Source organism: Columba livia, chromosome 13 (assembly GCF_036013475.1).
Source record: "Columba livia isolate bColLiv1 breed racing homer chromosome 13, bColLiv1.pat.W.v2, whole genome shotgun sequence".
NCBI lineage: Eukaryota > Metazoa > Chordata > Aves > Columbiformes > Columbidae > Columba > Columba livia.
The window spans coordinates 14,120,615-14,137,500 of record NC_088614.1 but is presented as its reverse complement, the minus strand read 5'-3'; the positions used below and the strand labels follow the sequence as shown (position 1 = coordinate 14,137,500).

The 16,886-nt window shown below is 39.1% G+C and overlaps 1 protein-coding gene across 14 annotated transcripts in view; it reads right to left on the bottom strand.

Moving 5' to 3' along the window:
• ZNF536 (zinc finger protein 536) overlaps positions 1–16,886 on the bottom strand; it is a 345,380-nt gene that overhangs the window by 180,820 nt on the left and 147,674 nt on the right. For all 14 annotated transcript variants that reach the window (XM_021282082.2, XM_065028364.1, XM_065028359.1 and 11 more), the window contains one exon: positions 2,459–4,630. In XM_021282082.2, the coding sequence (XP_021137757.2) occupies positions 2,459–4,628 (2,170 nt within the window). In that variant the 5' untranslated portion in view covers positions 4,629–4,630. The remainder of the gene's footprint in view (positions 1–2,458; positions 4,631–16,886) is intronic.

Below are 16,886 nucleotides of genomic sequence, written 5' to 3'. Positions count from 1 at the left end.
ACTTAATTCTCCCATACGAAAAAAAAATCTGATTTCTTTATATTACACAGGTTTATTTTTCACAGATAGTGATAAAATACACACTTCATAATGATGAAAAGTTCCAACAGCAATGTGGCAATAAAATCTAATTTTAAAGTACTAAAGAATACTTAGATTTTGTTCTAGTAAAATGCAACACTCTCCTCTTTTCATCTGACTAAGGAGTTATAAAAATGTGCACACTTTCCATGATAGGATGTACAACAATGAGATCCTTCCTAGATTTACTAGTAACTGACTAAAGGAAACAGTAAGATATTACTATAAAAGGTCTGGCTTTCTTCAGTAAAAAAGAACATGCTTCTATCAACTGTTACTGCGCATATTTTGAATTCATTTTTATATGCTTCCATATAAATGCATCAGGTGTGAAAATAATCAAATTAAATAAATCGGAGCTTAAGTTAAAAATAATTTTAAATTAGTGGGCAGAGAGAGCACACCACTGCAGTGTTATGTTTTGCCTCTGAAGACAGGAAAAACTTCCCACAACAATACATTTAACGAACCAGAACACTTGGAATTAAAGTTTGCAGGGCACTCAAAACACACCAACTTTCACATGCATTGTTTTGAATCCTCTTCAGTCTCTATCAGTTCAACCTCACTCAGAAGACTCTGGGGCTCTTTTTTTCCAAACTTTTCCAGACAGCCCCGGAAGGCTTCAGGCAGAATTTGAATGATTTCGAGATCTTTTATTTCTGATTGCTCTATGGCATTGCAAAACAAAAGTGACACTTTCTACATTAAAGAGGAATGTTACACCCCACCACCCACCCCCCCTCCCCACCAACGTGTAGGATTTTAAAAAGTGAAAGTTAGAAAAATAATCTTCTTCATCCTGACATATTTGCAATCCTCTTAAAACAATCTCAACAACTGTATACGCTATGAAATTAGCTCTCGCCTGTTACCCTTGTTCCTACATAGAATTTTCTAATGTGTCTCACCAGTAATAAATTCTAAACGAGGCTATGACTCTAAGAGTAGACAGTGTGTTTCATGGGTATTTAAACAACAGCATTAAGTACTATAGGAATCTGTGGAATGTGGAGTGCAGATTTATGTGTCTTAACAATTTCTTTACTGGTTTGTAATAATCCAGCAAACTAACACTTTATTTTTATATTAATTTGGCTTCAGGACTAGAATATACTGAAGCATGACAAGAACAACAAAAATAAACTGGCATATACTTAATAACTGTAACAGTGAATTGCCTCCAATACTAAAATATTTATTGAAACTGGGGGGGGGAGAGAGGGGGGGTTACCAAAACTAAAAAGAATTACCCTCAACAGCCTGCTACCAGCTCTTTAACAGTGGGCAATGTAATGCCTTAAGGTACCTCAAACTGTCTTTCATTTTCTAGACTTAATGGCTGATTGCAGAAATCAATGTTGCCATTAGTAACAGAGTATTTGTTATGGCATGATTTCCTCTGTTGTTAGGTTTGCAGAATGATTACAGTATTAGTGAGGTGCTTTCTTTATAAAGGGCTGAAGATATAACTTTCAATTTACTATCCATTAGTAAGTGACTTTGGAACTATAGATGAGGCTAGAAATCTTACCTGTTATTACTTGGTGATTTTATTTCAGCAGTCATAGGCTAGTAACTTCAAAAATTGTACCAGGAAGCTCAATATTTTATAGACATCCCCAATGAAATATTATCTGCTTTACTATTTTATACACAGCAAGTTAACATGACATACAATGCAATTAAAGTGTTTCTCTCCAATTTCTGTTTTTCTTGTACTTTCAAATAGGTGTGAATTAAGCAGAAGGCTTCATACATGTTAAAATGTGCACATAAGTTAAAAGATTGTAAAAAAGTGAATAATCTGCATTTTTTAATCTCTTTTTAATCAGTCCAGTGGCCAGGTACAAGTACATACCTCAGGTGAGTAATTGATACAGCTGTGGGAACAAGGGCAATCAGAGAGGTTAGCCAACACGCTGTCTATTAATCCTATAACATTTCTTTGAACTATAGCTCGAAGAAGGCATCTTTCCTCACTCTTGGAGGACATGGCAAGATTGGCAAGAGGGACACAGTGAACAGAAGAGGAGGAAAAAATAAACAAACACCTTCCAAAACCTGGAGGGAGAGGCCCTGAAGTGACATGGCCATCAGTGACTGTACAGACCCTGCCACTGCTGCCGGTGGGGTGGGGAGGTGACAGCTGAAAGGCCATGAGACCTGCCCTTGGAGGGGAGAAAAGGGTGAGCCGAGAATTAACCTCAAAGGCATTGCAGCAACCGAAACACAGATGTTCTGGCATATAACACCACATCCCTGTGGACCGCTAGGAAACGACCTAACAAGAGAATGCATAAACTACTTTGCTGCTGTGATTTCAAATATAGCTAGGAAGCTTTCAGTGCAGAGAGGGAAGAAGAAGTTATCATACCTGAAGAGGAGGGTGAGGAAGGATGTGGGCTGTCCTCCTGGGCACTTCCGGTCTGTGAGAGACCCCCACCTACTCCGCTTTCTTCAGTAATGTTAGAGGACCCTGGTGTTGTCGACCTGCTGACAGACTGAGACTCTTGATCACTTCCAGACCCACGTCGCTCATCAAGGCTACCTTGAATTATTTCATCTTCTCCTTTCCTGTCTCTTTTGTGGACCCTGGAGTGAACAACCACTTGGTGGTATGTTCTAAAAACCCTTCCACAGTCTGGGCATTCAGTTGGCTTGTCTTTTATGTTTCCATGACTTTGTAAGTTGTAATCGAGTCCTGGGTTCATACCATGCGACAAAAAATCTCTACTGCCTTCTAAAGGGTCTAGTTTGTTTGGCAAGTCTCTCTGATTGCCCATTTTAGTGCTCTGAACCAAATCAGCAGGCATTTTCTGCTTAGAGCCATCTGCTCCTACTAACACATACTCCCGCTTCTCCTTATCAAACATAACTCCAGCATTTGCCAAAGTGTCTTCATGGCTGCGCTGTATCTGCTGCTCTTTAGACAAAAAGCCATGTTCCATGGCCATTCCCCTTGCCATGAGCTGCCAGGCCTGATAGCTGTTTACTGGATCCATCTCTGCCGCCTTGGCGGCAGCTTGTAACCTTTCTATACAGCTGGATTTCAGAGGAGGTACCAGATTGAGACAGCCCAATAAAGAATGTTTATCCCCTTCAGCAATACCATGGCCAATGCCAGAAATGGGTGAGAGGAGCTTCCCCAAGACTTCTTTCTCTTTCATGGGCATATCTCCTTTGTTATAGATTTGATTTTGTTCACTTAAACTCACTTTATCAGGAGGAAGAAACCCACTTTGCAAACATGACAGATATCTTGAATATAAGTTTGCATGAGCTTCCTGGGACATGCTGCTGATGGAGACAGGTACTTCAGGATCATTAGGAGATTTGTTCTTTACAGATAACTTATTCAGGTGAACTTTCATGTGATTTTTAAGAAACCAAGGCTCTTTGAATCGCCTCCCGCAGATCTGACAGCAGTGTTCAAAGGAATCCTTGTGCTTTCTCATGTGGCCTTTTAAGAACCAGGCTTGGCTAAACACTTGGCCACACACTTCGCAACGGAACTCGTTGGTGGCTTGCTCCCCGTTCCCGTTGGAGCCCTGGCCCTGGGCTGACTCTGCAGTTATGTGAGCCTTCTCCACGTGGCTAATCAGCTCCTCCTCTTGTGAGGCAGCAAAGTCACACAGGGTGCACTTGTAAGGCTTGTGCAGGATCCGTATGTGCCGGTCCAGCTCTTCTCGCTTCTTAAACTTGCCTTTGCAAAACGTGCATCTGAACCCAGCCGTCTGAGCAACAACTTCTTCCTGGACACTGACTGGCTTTGGAGAAGGAACAGGGTTTGAAATATCAGGTGTGCTGTGATTAGGTGGCACAGACAAGTTACAGTTTGCGAGAGGCATTGGCTGGGTGTGCTGCTGTGCTTTCACATCAGGTCGTGGCTGCAAGAGGCTGCTCTTCATCTGTTTGTCCCGAAGAATTGCTCTCTCCTCCAGCTCATGTAAAAGTCTGTTCTCTTCTCGGACTCTTCCACGACCTTTGCCAAGGTTTCCAAGCTTATGAGTACGCAGGTGTATCTTCAGGTTGCCTTTTTGAGCTGCTCTGTGGTCGCAGTATGGACACTTAAATGGTTTCTCTCCAGTATGAGTTCGCATGTGTAGCGACAGGATGCTGTTAAATCGAAAGCGTTTCCCACACAGGGGACATGGGTACTTTCTGTTTTTCCTGGCATCATCCTCTATATCACTCATCTGAGACATAATCCCTAGGTTTTGTCCATTTAAGAACTGCTGAAGGTCCACGCGCCCATTCAGACTGGTATCAACCTCTCTGTTGAGCTGGTTTGCCAACAGTGCCATCTGACTGCTGATGGGCTGGTTTGCTATGGACATGTGGCTTTTGTCTTCTAGCGGTGCTGATGCCTTCTCCTCTGGATTCTGCCTGTTCTGGAGCTCTGGGAAGGCATGGCTGAGCTGGGAAGTGATCTGGTGCAGCTTCTGGCTCATTGAATATTGCCCATTGAGTATGGAGCTGTTGAGATGGGCGTCAGCTTCTGGCACGGCTGAAGAAACACCAAGGCACAAACTAGCTTCCTCCATCTCTGAAAATAAGAAGATATTGTAGGTTCAGACTGTGGAAGAGTTACAAGCATTGAATCACTGACGTACAATTTGCATTTTGTGTTTTACCTGCTCATAATAATGCAAAGGAATTAGTGTAAAAACAATATAAAGTATATTGAATGCCGAAAAGTGCTACACAATTTTGATCATACGTGCACTTTCATCACTCTGCGTGTTTACCAAAAACCATTAATTACTATTTTAAAATATGCAACAATTTCAAAACGTTATTATTATGGAAGGGACAAAGGCTTTTACCACCTCCCTTGTCTGTCTTCCAGTGAAATTGCACCTGTTTACATTTCTAAATCTATAGAAAAAGAAATGCTGTGCATCTCTTCCATTTCCATTAGAAAAGCCAGGAAAAAAAAAAAAACAGAGATCCATTTGTAACTTTCAGTTCCATTAACCATATTCAATATATTACACATTCTACAATGAGAAAGATAGTTTTATGATTTGACAAAAAAAATGATGGTATGATATTTACTGGTGTACAATAAAACAAGATAATGTTTTGGGAAAAAATAAAGTAAAGGACAAGCTTTAGAACAATAAAAGGGATTTTGCTTTAGTCAACAAAAAGTGCAGTAATATCTCATTAAGCTGATTAGTATGCTGCTTAGAAACAGTACTAGGTGCTGTAACACATGATTATAATCATAAAAATCCTTCAGTGTTTGCAAGTAAGCATTAACGAGGTATATTAAATTTTAAGGAGACTGCGACTAGCAGCTTTGTAAACCTCTGAGATTAAGATTTAACCCTTCTGTTACAAAATATTGTTATTTTGTCATTTTGAAACTGAGCCCATCAAAAGGCACATAAATTATCTTCAGCCTAGTCTTTTTATTCATTGTTGAGAACCTTCAGATTTCAGTTCTTAGGAAAACTTGCCAGATTATAGAAGGAGTATCTCCGTCCTTCGATGGGTAAGACACGTGATTTAAGGCCCTTTGATTTGTTTTAAAGAGCTCTCTTATGGAACTAGATAAAACAAATTAAAATCTGGGGAAGGTGTTGGGGAAACCCTCAACAAGTTTAAGAATTTTAATAACTTTCCTAATACACAAAAATGACTACAATTTGTACCTACGCTATGTATATTGCAGAAAATTATAATTCAAATCTGTTTATTAAGCGCAAGTGCTCTGCTCTGCATAATTGTCCACAATTATATTCTATCCTTGTCACTTCTCTACTCTATACTGAAATAATGTATCTATAAAATTCTATTAAAATATAAAGTTTTACATTAATAACTCTCAAACTATATGATATTATAAGGTTATATTAGAACATAATTAAGATCTGTGTTGTTCGGTGGAGTGATCTGACACTTTATTCACTAATAAATTTACTGAATCTATATGTTATTGAATAATTAGTCAACTTTGTGTTTGGTTTTATCCAAAAGTTTTTACTCGCTGTGCCTTCTACTAAGGCTACAGGCACACTCCAGGTGGACACCATTCCTCACAAGGCTTCATAGTGGCTACTTGCTAGACAATTTGAGGCCCAAATCTGGCGCATACTTAAAGTGCATGTAATTGCGCTCATGGGAGTAGTCCAGTAGACTTCAAAGGGTGACTCTTGAAAGCAAAGTTCCACACATGCTTAAACATTTGCAGGATCAGGGTCTTAAAAAAAAAAAAAGCACGGGTGGTCTCCAAGAGGAGTCTTATTTGGTCATCAACAGGATGACTGAGGTTGTGATACATTGCAGAACTTGTAAGAACGGGGAAGTGTATGTTCATGTGTATTAAAGATGACCACGAGCTACAAAATTTTGCCCAGATGTAAAGCAGATCGTTTTCAAAGTTCAACAGTGCTCAGATTCAGGCTTCATGTTGGGGACCCATTACTTATATGCTGTCAATGTCATTATTTATAAAAATCCTAATGAGATCAAGCACATAAAAGGAAAAGTTTTACACCTATACACTACAGGACTGCACTTAAGTTTAGCTTGCAGTGTCTGACTTCCAAAGGCAGGGGAACATAGTCAAGCCAGGTGTTCACCCAAGGCCATGCAGTAAACAAAATTATTGGTTTCCATGCAAGTTTGCTGTGCAGCAGACCCCATGTGCATACACACAAACACTTGGGTTTTCTTTAATTTTGAAAGTTTGCTTAACTTTTGAAGAAACCCAGATTTCATGTCCAAAAGGATTAGCTAAGCATCTGAGAGTTGTAGTGCTTATGCCTGCCATTATCTGAACTTGACTGAGATTTTTAATTTCCACCCACATGCTTCTTAAAAGAAAAACAGACAAAATCAAAAAAACACAACAACAAACAAAACAAAAACAAACGCACACACCAACACAACACAACAATACCTCCAAACCCCCAAAACCAGAATCTGCTTTCTGTCTAGATTCTACATACTGAAGGTGTTATTTCTCCTCATCATGCTTAAACAAGGCATGTTAGCAAACAAGAGCATAAAAATTCAAGAAGTGCTTTGTATGTACAGATACATACATATATTGAAGAAGGTTTAGAAAAGTCTTTGTGAATTGCCATTATTTTATAACAGCTTGAAAAATGCAGTCTAGATTTCATTTATCCATTTGACCTCAATGGGAACTGGTGCCTTTACATGCTCAGGAAGGTTTGGGTAGTTAATTTTAGCATTTTATGCTCTATCGAAGTTTGGAAATGCTGACAGATCCCAGTGGAGTTTATTAATTCTGATGTTTAACCCTAAGCATCAGTTCAAACGTATGGTTATTTGGACTGGGAAGGGGAGAGGGAGTTGTGGTTGATTTTAAGTTATTCTGTAACTCTTTTTCAAAAGTAACTTTAATAATGCAACAACAGCAGTTGTAGTTTCAATACGATAATTTTTTCTATTTTTTTTCTATTTTCTGTCTCCCACAAACATACAGGCACATATAATGCAAAACATAGATTGGAAAAGTGATTAAAAAAAAAGGAGGAAGATGAATCCCATAATTTTTCATTTAAAATCTAATAATTTTGGATCAAGTCTGGGGAGCCTGATCCACACATGTTGATCTTTTGGTATTGGAAATTTTATACATTTTTGATGAAATATTCAGAAAGGTCGGCAAAGCCTCTGCTTAATGAGAAATAACCACTTCTGAATGCCAGGTTCTCTGATCAGCGTGTGGTTTCCAGGATCCAGCTACCGCAATCTCAAGATGCTGCAGTTCTTCACTGAAACTCTATTCCCACCCTCTACTTGCACCAGCTTTTGCAGTCCCGTTCCTGCCTTGGTTCTGAATTGTCTCATCTCTTCCTCACTCCTGTCTGGTTTCATTGCAAAGTATAACCACGGCATTCAAAGTACTGCCATGTGAAATTTCCCCTCCTGCAATTCCTGGTTACTGCATTTAGGAACACAGGGACCCTGTTACTGTTCAGCTTTCATGTAAATCAGACTCTCTGTATTCTTCATCCCATTCACAGCAAAACCTACCAAAATCTCATCTAGTATCCACGTGCGAGACAGAAATAAAACTCCTCCTCATCCATCATTCCACTATGAATTAGATAACCCAATCTAATTTGCCTAATTTCTCTAAAAAAAATGAGCAATTTCATTCTCTCCCTCTTTATCCATCATCCCTGTCTAGTTCTAGAACCAGACAGTGTTACACCAGGTGGGGTAAGGGGCTTTCATTCCCCTGTGAGCCTCTTGCATCAGGCCTTGCAGTTCAAGGTCCCCACCGTGGTGTCACAGTGGTCGTTGCAGAGACTCTTCCCCTCAGACCGGACCCTCTCTCAAGGTCTGGCTGCTCTTGGTGACACCCAAGAGGTGCAAGGATGTTTCTGCATCACAGACACATCCACAGCCTTACAGTCCTTCTGCCTCCCCATGGACACAACCGTCCCCCTCAGACTGGCCTGAAGTACAATTTTACACATCCATTCTTCCCCAGCAACCAAATGCTAAAAACACTAAAAACCTCATCTGAATGGACTTCATTGAAATATACCTTTCAACAGATAAACAGCTTGTAATTTCAAGTGATTTGACAAAATAAGTATTACTTCATTATGACTTGCTCTTCTTGCCTCCTCAAACCAAAACACCAGGTATTCAAAAATAAAAAATCTGGAAATGTCAATTTCTAAGAGCTGTGGTGATACTTCACAGGAGAGAAAAAGTCTAGCTTTTCACTTTTAAATATATAGTCTACATTATTTTCATTATTCTGATCTCTCTTATAAGGAAAACATGGAACGTTTTGCCATCACTCACAGAGGGAACAGAAGCACAGTGTTCTCTGTGGTTAACATATGTTTACAAAATCAACTGGAAATCAAATTTGAGATTGTTAAGAAATTCAAAATATGTTTGTTGAAACTTACGTAGTAAATTTTTGACCTTTATTTATCTCCAGTGTTTTGCAAAGACAGTGCCCCCCAAGACAGGGCACATACAGAGCATGTTGCTATCAGGAGCTGCTCACGGGCTGCCCTTCCCAACCTAAACAACCCTCAGCTCTGCCCAAATCACCCACTCCAGCCAGAAAGCCCAGTCCCCACCCTGCTGCAGACCAGCCTGGTTTACGCTGCCCAGGGCAGGAGCGATCCCTCAGGAAGAGGCAAAGCAACCATCAGAGCACAGCCATCCACCAGCTGCGGTCTGCACTTTCCCATTTCTACAAGGAGGGTACTCAGCTTATGAAATTCACAACTGGATACATATATTATAAAAACACTCTCTCATCTCCCACATGAAGGTACAGTGAGACATTCAAGTCCCTTTGATGATACTAATAGTTATTTTGATTTCGCTTCACATTTTTGCCCTCAAGACTATTTCCTGTGATATCAATAACAGAAGTTCTGACTTTAGCCATTTCAATTGAACACACAGATTTTATTTAACTATTTGAAATGGATTACTGGAATTTAAAACCAATTATGACACCAGAAATGCCTGTCATCACAACTACATTAAAGTAATATGAGAAGCTCGGCTTCCTTTTGCTGGAAAGAGAGGAAAAAAAAAAAGGGTCGCAAATAGAATAAAAAATAAAAAAGCATAATTATACGCCTGCATATACACACATAAACATATGCAGACACACATGTGTGTAGATACACACATATGTGTATACATACACACATGTGCATACACACACCTGTTATCTTTGTAAACAGATGGACCAAATTCAGCTCTTATTTACACCTGTTCATTCCTACTGGACACACACACTAAAGCATTTCCCTCTTCACTGCTGTAGAGAAAACAGTCATTTTAAAAACACTGTTGTGCTGCTATTATAGCTCAGATTAGGTTAGTTAAAAGATTTACAGTTCAGTAAGCAAAGTAATGCTTTACAAGCTCACATGTTTAAACGACAAGCTCGCTCTGGCCCTGATGCTCTGAGCAGTTAGAGTTACACACACTGTTACTTATGCTTTCAGAATACAGACCTGGTATTTATCTTTCCAGCTAAAAAAAAAGAATCACATGTATCCACATTATCTTGTGGTCCACTGACAAATTCTAAATACTCCAATACAGACTGCTTGAGTTCTTAGTGACTCATAAACAGGTATCGCTGAGAAACTTCAGAATATATATTGAATTTTTATTAAATATTGTTCTTATTGTTGTAGCTGAAACAGTTTAACTAAAGCTGTTATAAGCATAATACACTCCTGTTAAGAAATACAGAACACCAGACTACTGAACCCTTTCAGGGTCATTAAACAGCTGTAAACATTATTACAAAAATAAACCAGAGATTTCATGCTTACATTTTAGCCCAGAGCTTGGTGTGCTGAGCAAGTACATTTTTTTCATCTCTTACAATCAACGCTGGTGACATTTGGGCATCCAAACAAATTACATCACAAATATTACTGAGGTGGGTAGGATACTGAGCGGTTTATTTGCCAGATGATTAATATATAAACAGTAGGGCAGGATAGATGACCTACTCTTCCTTGACTGATTTGCAGGCAATACTAAGAGACATAGATGTAAATAGTTAAATTTTAACAAAAACATGTGTGCACAGAAGGGGAGGGGAGAGATCAGCTGTATTTAATGCCATCAGGACAGCACTATCCAATCTAATAAAATGAAATATACATTAGGCCAGATTCTATTCTCATTTTACATATGTAAAATAGAGTAACTGCATCAAGCTCATTTAAGTTTTTTTTTTTTTCTTTTTTGTTTTTCTGGTTGTTCTTGTTGTTGGTTAAGTAGGTGTCCTGTTCCTTTGGGTATAATATATTAGGCAAATATCTGTTTTCTGGAGTGTAACGGAATGCCTTTAAAAAAAAAAAAAAAAGTTAGCCTAAAGGTAATGTGTCCTATATATTTGTTGTTATTTAAATATTATTAAGGCCAGCTTGGTAATTTGCTATTACTATTAGTCACTTTACCACATTAAAATTTTGTAGTCATTGCAAAGCTTATGTAGCTTCTCCGAATGAGAAACAGGGGTGAAGCATCACCCAGAGCAGGGTTGGTACCACACTGCGGGTGATGCTGTGTGAGCAGGACCCGGCCGTGCCGGCAGCGGGTCGGGCTGGAGCCTCCTGCGAACACCCCTCTGCAGTGCCCGAGACCTCGCAGGGGGAGCAGGGAAGGCATCTGACAAAACTGTAGCTGCTTTGTAGTGCTGATATTTAAACAAGCTGCTTATTGATTCCAAAACAAAGTACTCCTTTAGTAACAACAGAGCCAACCCATTCCACAACAGTTTTTTATGTCTTAAAGAAGGGTTAGCAGAGGGATTTTGAAGTTTCAAAAGTCATTAGCAGACAGAAAATTGTTTGCTGAGGCTGCACGGCTTTTGCTCTGGACTGAGACAACAGTTGCTTTCTAAAATACCTGTTACATCTGTAGGGTACTTTCCAACCAGTGCACCGTTTTGGGCTGATAACTGATCAGCAGCAGATAAATCACCAGAACAGCCTTTGGTTGGTAGCACCCGTGGAGTGGAGCACTGTGAACTGTTTGTGATCACAATCTAGGAAGACGAGCAGAGAGGAGACGAGAGGTCATTTATAAATCTCACTCACAGATTAGAATGGAAAGATTAGAAGAATGCAGACAAGCTGTTTGATTTATTGCTACTTTGCATGTGACTTAGCAAAATCTGTTTTCCTTCTTATTTATCCTATTTCACTTGCATATACTTAAGAAGTCAGATCCAAAGAAGAGAAAGACAAATAATTGGTACTGAAAGTTCAGTAGATTAAAAAAAAGAAAAAAAATCCTGCTTTTTTCCCAGGCACTCATTGCATCTGGGATCATTATTTTTTTAGCTTATAAGCACTGATTCTCGTTTTACTTTTTTTTTTCCCCCTGGTGCTCTCCTGATGACAAAAGTAAAGATAAGAGTGATACCAAAATTCAAATTGGAGCCTGACTTGTGGAATGCTTCATTAAACTAAAGCGTCTGTTATTTTAGAAACATCATTTTTTTTTAAGTGAATTTGCTATTTTCATGTAATTTGGAATGTATACAACTGATTAAACTCTCTCCAATTTGATCAATCTCCTGTAGCTCCTATCTGATCATTCACTTTAATTAATCTAACTGGCATCCCCATCAGATTGGAGAAACCTTAATTTTAAGCTTTTAATGATCCACTTTACTATCACGCAGTACAAATAAAATAATAAAATATATAAATAAAACATATAATAAAATCTTCCTGGAAGATTTTGCAAAGCGTGCTTATGATTTTATTTTTTGTCATTTTGACAGTATGAAACAGGGTCTGAATCTCCTTTTCTCATCTGAGGACACTGTAACACACTGGAAGTCTGTAATACTGTAACCTTTTGTAAAAGATGTAAATACACATAAAGTTGACCCTATTGCATTCCTCACATAGGCAAATCCCAAAGAAAAGGCAAAGCATTTTGGCTGGGTGAGCACAGGAGAACTGCACCCTCCATACCAGATACAGAGATCAAGCAAGAATTATGACCACAGAACTCAAATCATAGTTTGCAACAATTTAAATCCAAAACTGTAATGCTGGGTTGATGATTTTGTTTTCATTTCACAAAGGCTTAGACTTAGATTTTGTGCACAACTAAATATAATGCCAAATGCACATATGTCCCAAAGATCAAAGTGTGATTGATTGTGAAATATTCATATGCGATAGCCCAGTGAGATTTTGTTCACAAGGGCACCTGTCAGAAGCATAAGCTTGGATAAAAATCATCAAATAAGTATGTAAAATCATTACTAAAATCCAGGCATGCAATCAGATAGTCAGTTGTCTGAAACCGTTGGCCTGTAGCCAGCACAGTGGCTCAACAGACTAATGCTTTGGTCTTTGCAGATCCTCAGGGCCCCAGTTCAGTTCCTCCTGCTACTGGTCGGGTCAACTGTCTGCACCTAGTGTTGACTTTCCTGGCACTTAATGCTAGGAGCAAAGAAAAAAAACCCGAGTCCATAAGTTCCCTTTGACCTGAGCCACAGAAACATCTGCTGGTTGAGTCACGAACTGCTTGTTGGCCAAGTTTAACAGTAACCCATCCTGTTGCGGATCAGCTCTCTCAGCAGTAGGTGTCACTGCAATAAATAGATGGATTTCAAGGGACAAAGACACACATTCCCAATGAAAATGCATAAACAGAACATCCCTGAATAAAGAGAGTTTCAAAAAGAAGTATATGGTCCAATTAGACTTTAACTTTATGTGAAATGCTGGAAAACTGGATTGGGGAGAAATGAAATTGCACCAGTGGGATTGCCAACAACAACAACAACAAAGTAATTCTGTCCTTCAGTCCTATGTCACAGAGATCCTTTAATTCACATTAATCACCTCCCTGCAATCCCAGGTCTATTAGGCAAAGACTGCCACAGTTAAACCTTTAAAAAAAAAGCTCTCTAACAAATTAAGTAATTTTCTCTAGTGGAACAAAAGACCTAGTTACATGGAAAGACACCACACACTCAACTGTAGTTTTAGGACTTAGCAAAGACCAGAAGGTTAGCCTGCTATCTGTCAAATTAGAGAGTCCATACCCAAACCTATCTGCATACGCAACAAAGAAAAAGAGAATACTTATAAGGGCTTCAGGGGAGGAAAAAAGATGTGTCAAGTATAGATCTAATTAATAGAGTGCATATTTTGAAAAAGCAGTAACCAATTTATATTTGAAACAGAAATATGTCGTATGCCAAATAATATCACAGAGATGTCAGCCAAGTCTACTCCATATCTGTTTTGGTTATCTCAAAATAGTTTGTAGGATAATTAAGGATACTCCGAATCGCATACTATTGAGTTAGACAGTAGACAAAACAATGCATCACTAAACAGAAGGGCTACCTGTGATTACATCAACACAGAAACTATGTGTCTAAGTAAATGTTTTCATGTTGATCAAAAGGAAAAAGCAAAATTAATTCCCTGACCTGTTGCACATGAAATACAGAATATGCAACAGCAGATACTCTCAAAGTACATATATAATACAACTATATTTATTTTCTAATGACATTGAATTGAGAACAAAGGAGAGAAAAGAATATAGAGATAATGAAAAGAAAAAAAATCACTCCATTCTTTAAGGTCAGTATATTTAAGAGAAACCAACATAAAAAAAGTCTCCTACACATGAAAAGCATAAATGGCCACACGATGTATCTGGGAAAAGTTAAGCTCCTCCTTTTCCCCCAGCACACTGCTGAAATGTAATTCCCACCAGCTCACACCCCAGTATTCTGTAAAGCTCCCCAGCACTGTGGGTCATCAAAGCATACTGTGATCAACGAGAGAGGAGGGGAAGACATTTTCTGCCTGTGTTTTTCCTGAGCACAGAAAGAGCCAACATCTTAATATAGTGTAAATGCAAACAGTTACAAACTCGGAAGTAACTTGCCCAGTTTCGGTGCACCCACCCAAACAGCTTGCAAGGCCAGAAAGGGACCACATTTATCAGAAATTCAGCACTGTAGAAATTAGTATCCCTAACTGATCGTTTCCACGTCTCATTTAGGAAAAAGCTCACCATGTATCTTGACTTAAAGAGATGTCTCATCCTCTGTAAAGAAGCCAGGGACAGAGTCCAGAACTCTTGACTCCCTTTGCTTAGTCCAGGATGCCAGATAGCTTGCTTTTATCAAACATAATTGACTGCTGAAAATACTGTGTTTTTTTAACTCATGACAGACCTGTCAGCATAGTATTTTTTTGTTAAAATATTACAGAGAGTTATTTTGGTTTTTAATAACTGAAATTCTTTGTTGTTAATCCCTTCTACCTCTGATATCCGTCTTTTCTCCTTTCTTCCCTCAACTCGATTTATTTTTCCTTTCCCTATAACCCATGGACTTGGTGGCAAAAAGAAAAGACATAATTTAGAGGGTCGTAGTGATTCCTAGCTACAAGTGGCTTCAATTAGTTATTTTTAATGCTAATTTCCAGGAAAAGGATAATGTTGAGAAAGCCAGTGGAATTAGATGGAAGAAAAGATGCAGCTGAAAGAGGCAGGGATGCTTGGAGGCAGGCGGATGCAGGAAAAATTGAACAAACATTGCTCAGAATGCTCCTTGTGTTTGTGGTCTCCAAAGAAGTAGAAACAGAAGAATTAAGTTGGAAAAGATAGACAAGGAAACACAAACTTAGACTAAGAACAGCAAAACCAGACTTAATTATCACTCAAGAACCAAACAAACAACACTAAAAACCACAAATCTCCTTTACCCTTCGGTGTCCTGGTCTGTATACACTTCTACTGATGATATATTGCTGCTGTTGTCATTTAACTTTATTAATTGATCACTGTCATGACACTGAGATAAGTGGTTTAGACTTAAAAGGGTGTGGTTAGCAGTCACCACACACAGCCAAGACACCGACAGCTTGGGTTTGCGACTGCTATAATCGTACCTACCCCAGGGTCAGAATAATTCAGAAGACATGCTTGTTTTCAAACTGTCATTGCAGAGAAGAGGAAAAACAAACAAACAAACAAAAAGCATACAGACAAAACAAAACAAAACACAAACTCACCTATCTACAATACAGTTAATCACACTGTTCTTTCGGATGGCTTCTTGAGAAGGAAGACAACCCCAAACAGGAACGTCTATACTAAAAATAACCGACTTGGGAGTATTTCCCTGTATTTCCCCAGCTGCTTTTAAAATTGTCTCTACCTGTCAGAGTGAGATTGTTCTGCCTCACAATAACCCTGCCTTTTCCTCTGAACGATGGTGCAAAACAGTTGTAACAGTCCTGCGATTAAGCCAAGGAAATAACAATATCACCCAAGTGATCATAAAAAATTGTCACACCTTTGCAGTATTCTTGAACACAGTGAGGTACAACCCGTGAAGGGAACAGAGAATCTCCTCTTACTATTGCAGGGCAGGTTCAAGTACCAGAAAGAGAATGGGTGCACAGTGCATACACTGAAGGAAGCATAGTTGCAAGCACTGATTACGGCAAAACACTACGTGCATTTAATACAATAGCAGGATGACCTTCAGGATCCCAACAAGCTGAGCACCAATTGCTGTTTGGGCACCCCTGTTTTATCTGGGCACAATAGCTTTGATCATTAATAAAAAGGGCACTGAAAACTTGGCAGACACACAGCAGAAAGATTAATATGGGAGAGGAGGGATGCTGTAAAAATACAATAACATATTTCAAAGCTATCTGCAGGAGAAAAATCCTTTAAATAATTTTGATGTTAATGGCAACATTCTGGGCCTTTGGCTGAAAAGACAACCTATTGTGGTTGATAGGCGAGTGGCAACAAAGCTGACAAAGAAAGTCTGATAAATGTAATCACAAGATGACAGAGCCTGGCAAGTTCAATTATGGTTGCAAAGTCAGGTTGGAGATGGACTCTCCTAACTGTAATATATCCTTAACGGCCAGCTCTGACCATGTACAGCTCTGACCAAACTCCTTTGAGTGACTGAGAGCATCCCTGGAGGCAGCAGACTTGTAGCAGGCTGAGAGTTGTCATCAGAAGGATCAGGGACTAACAGGGAGCACTTTACTGCAAGAGTTTTCAATACAACAAACAAATAAACACAACTAACTTCCAGTTAAACTATTTAAAGTATCTTGAACAGCCTGTGCAAGTGAGCAGTTTGCATTCACTGTCTCCAGATCATGTAAAACTTCACCTAATGTTGACTCACACTGCTGCAAACCTGTGTGAATCTGGGTAATTTCAGCGAAATACAAAGCCGGACAAAAGGAAGGGGTGGTTCAGTTTCAAGGAGCTGGCCCCGAGACGTG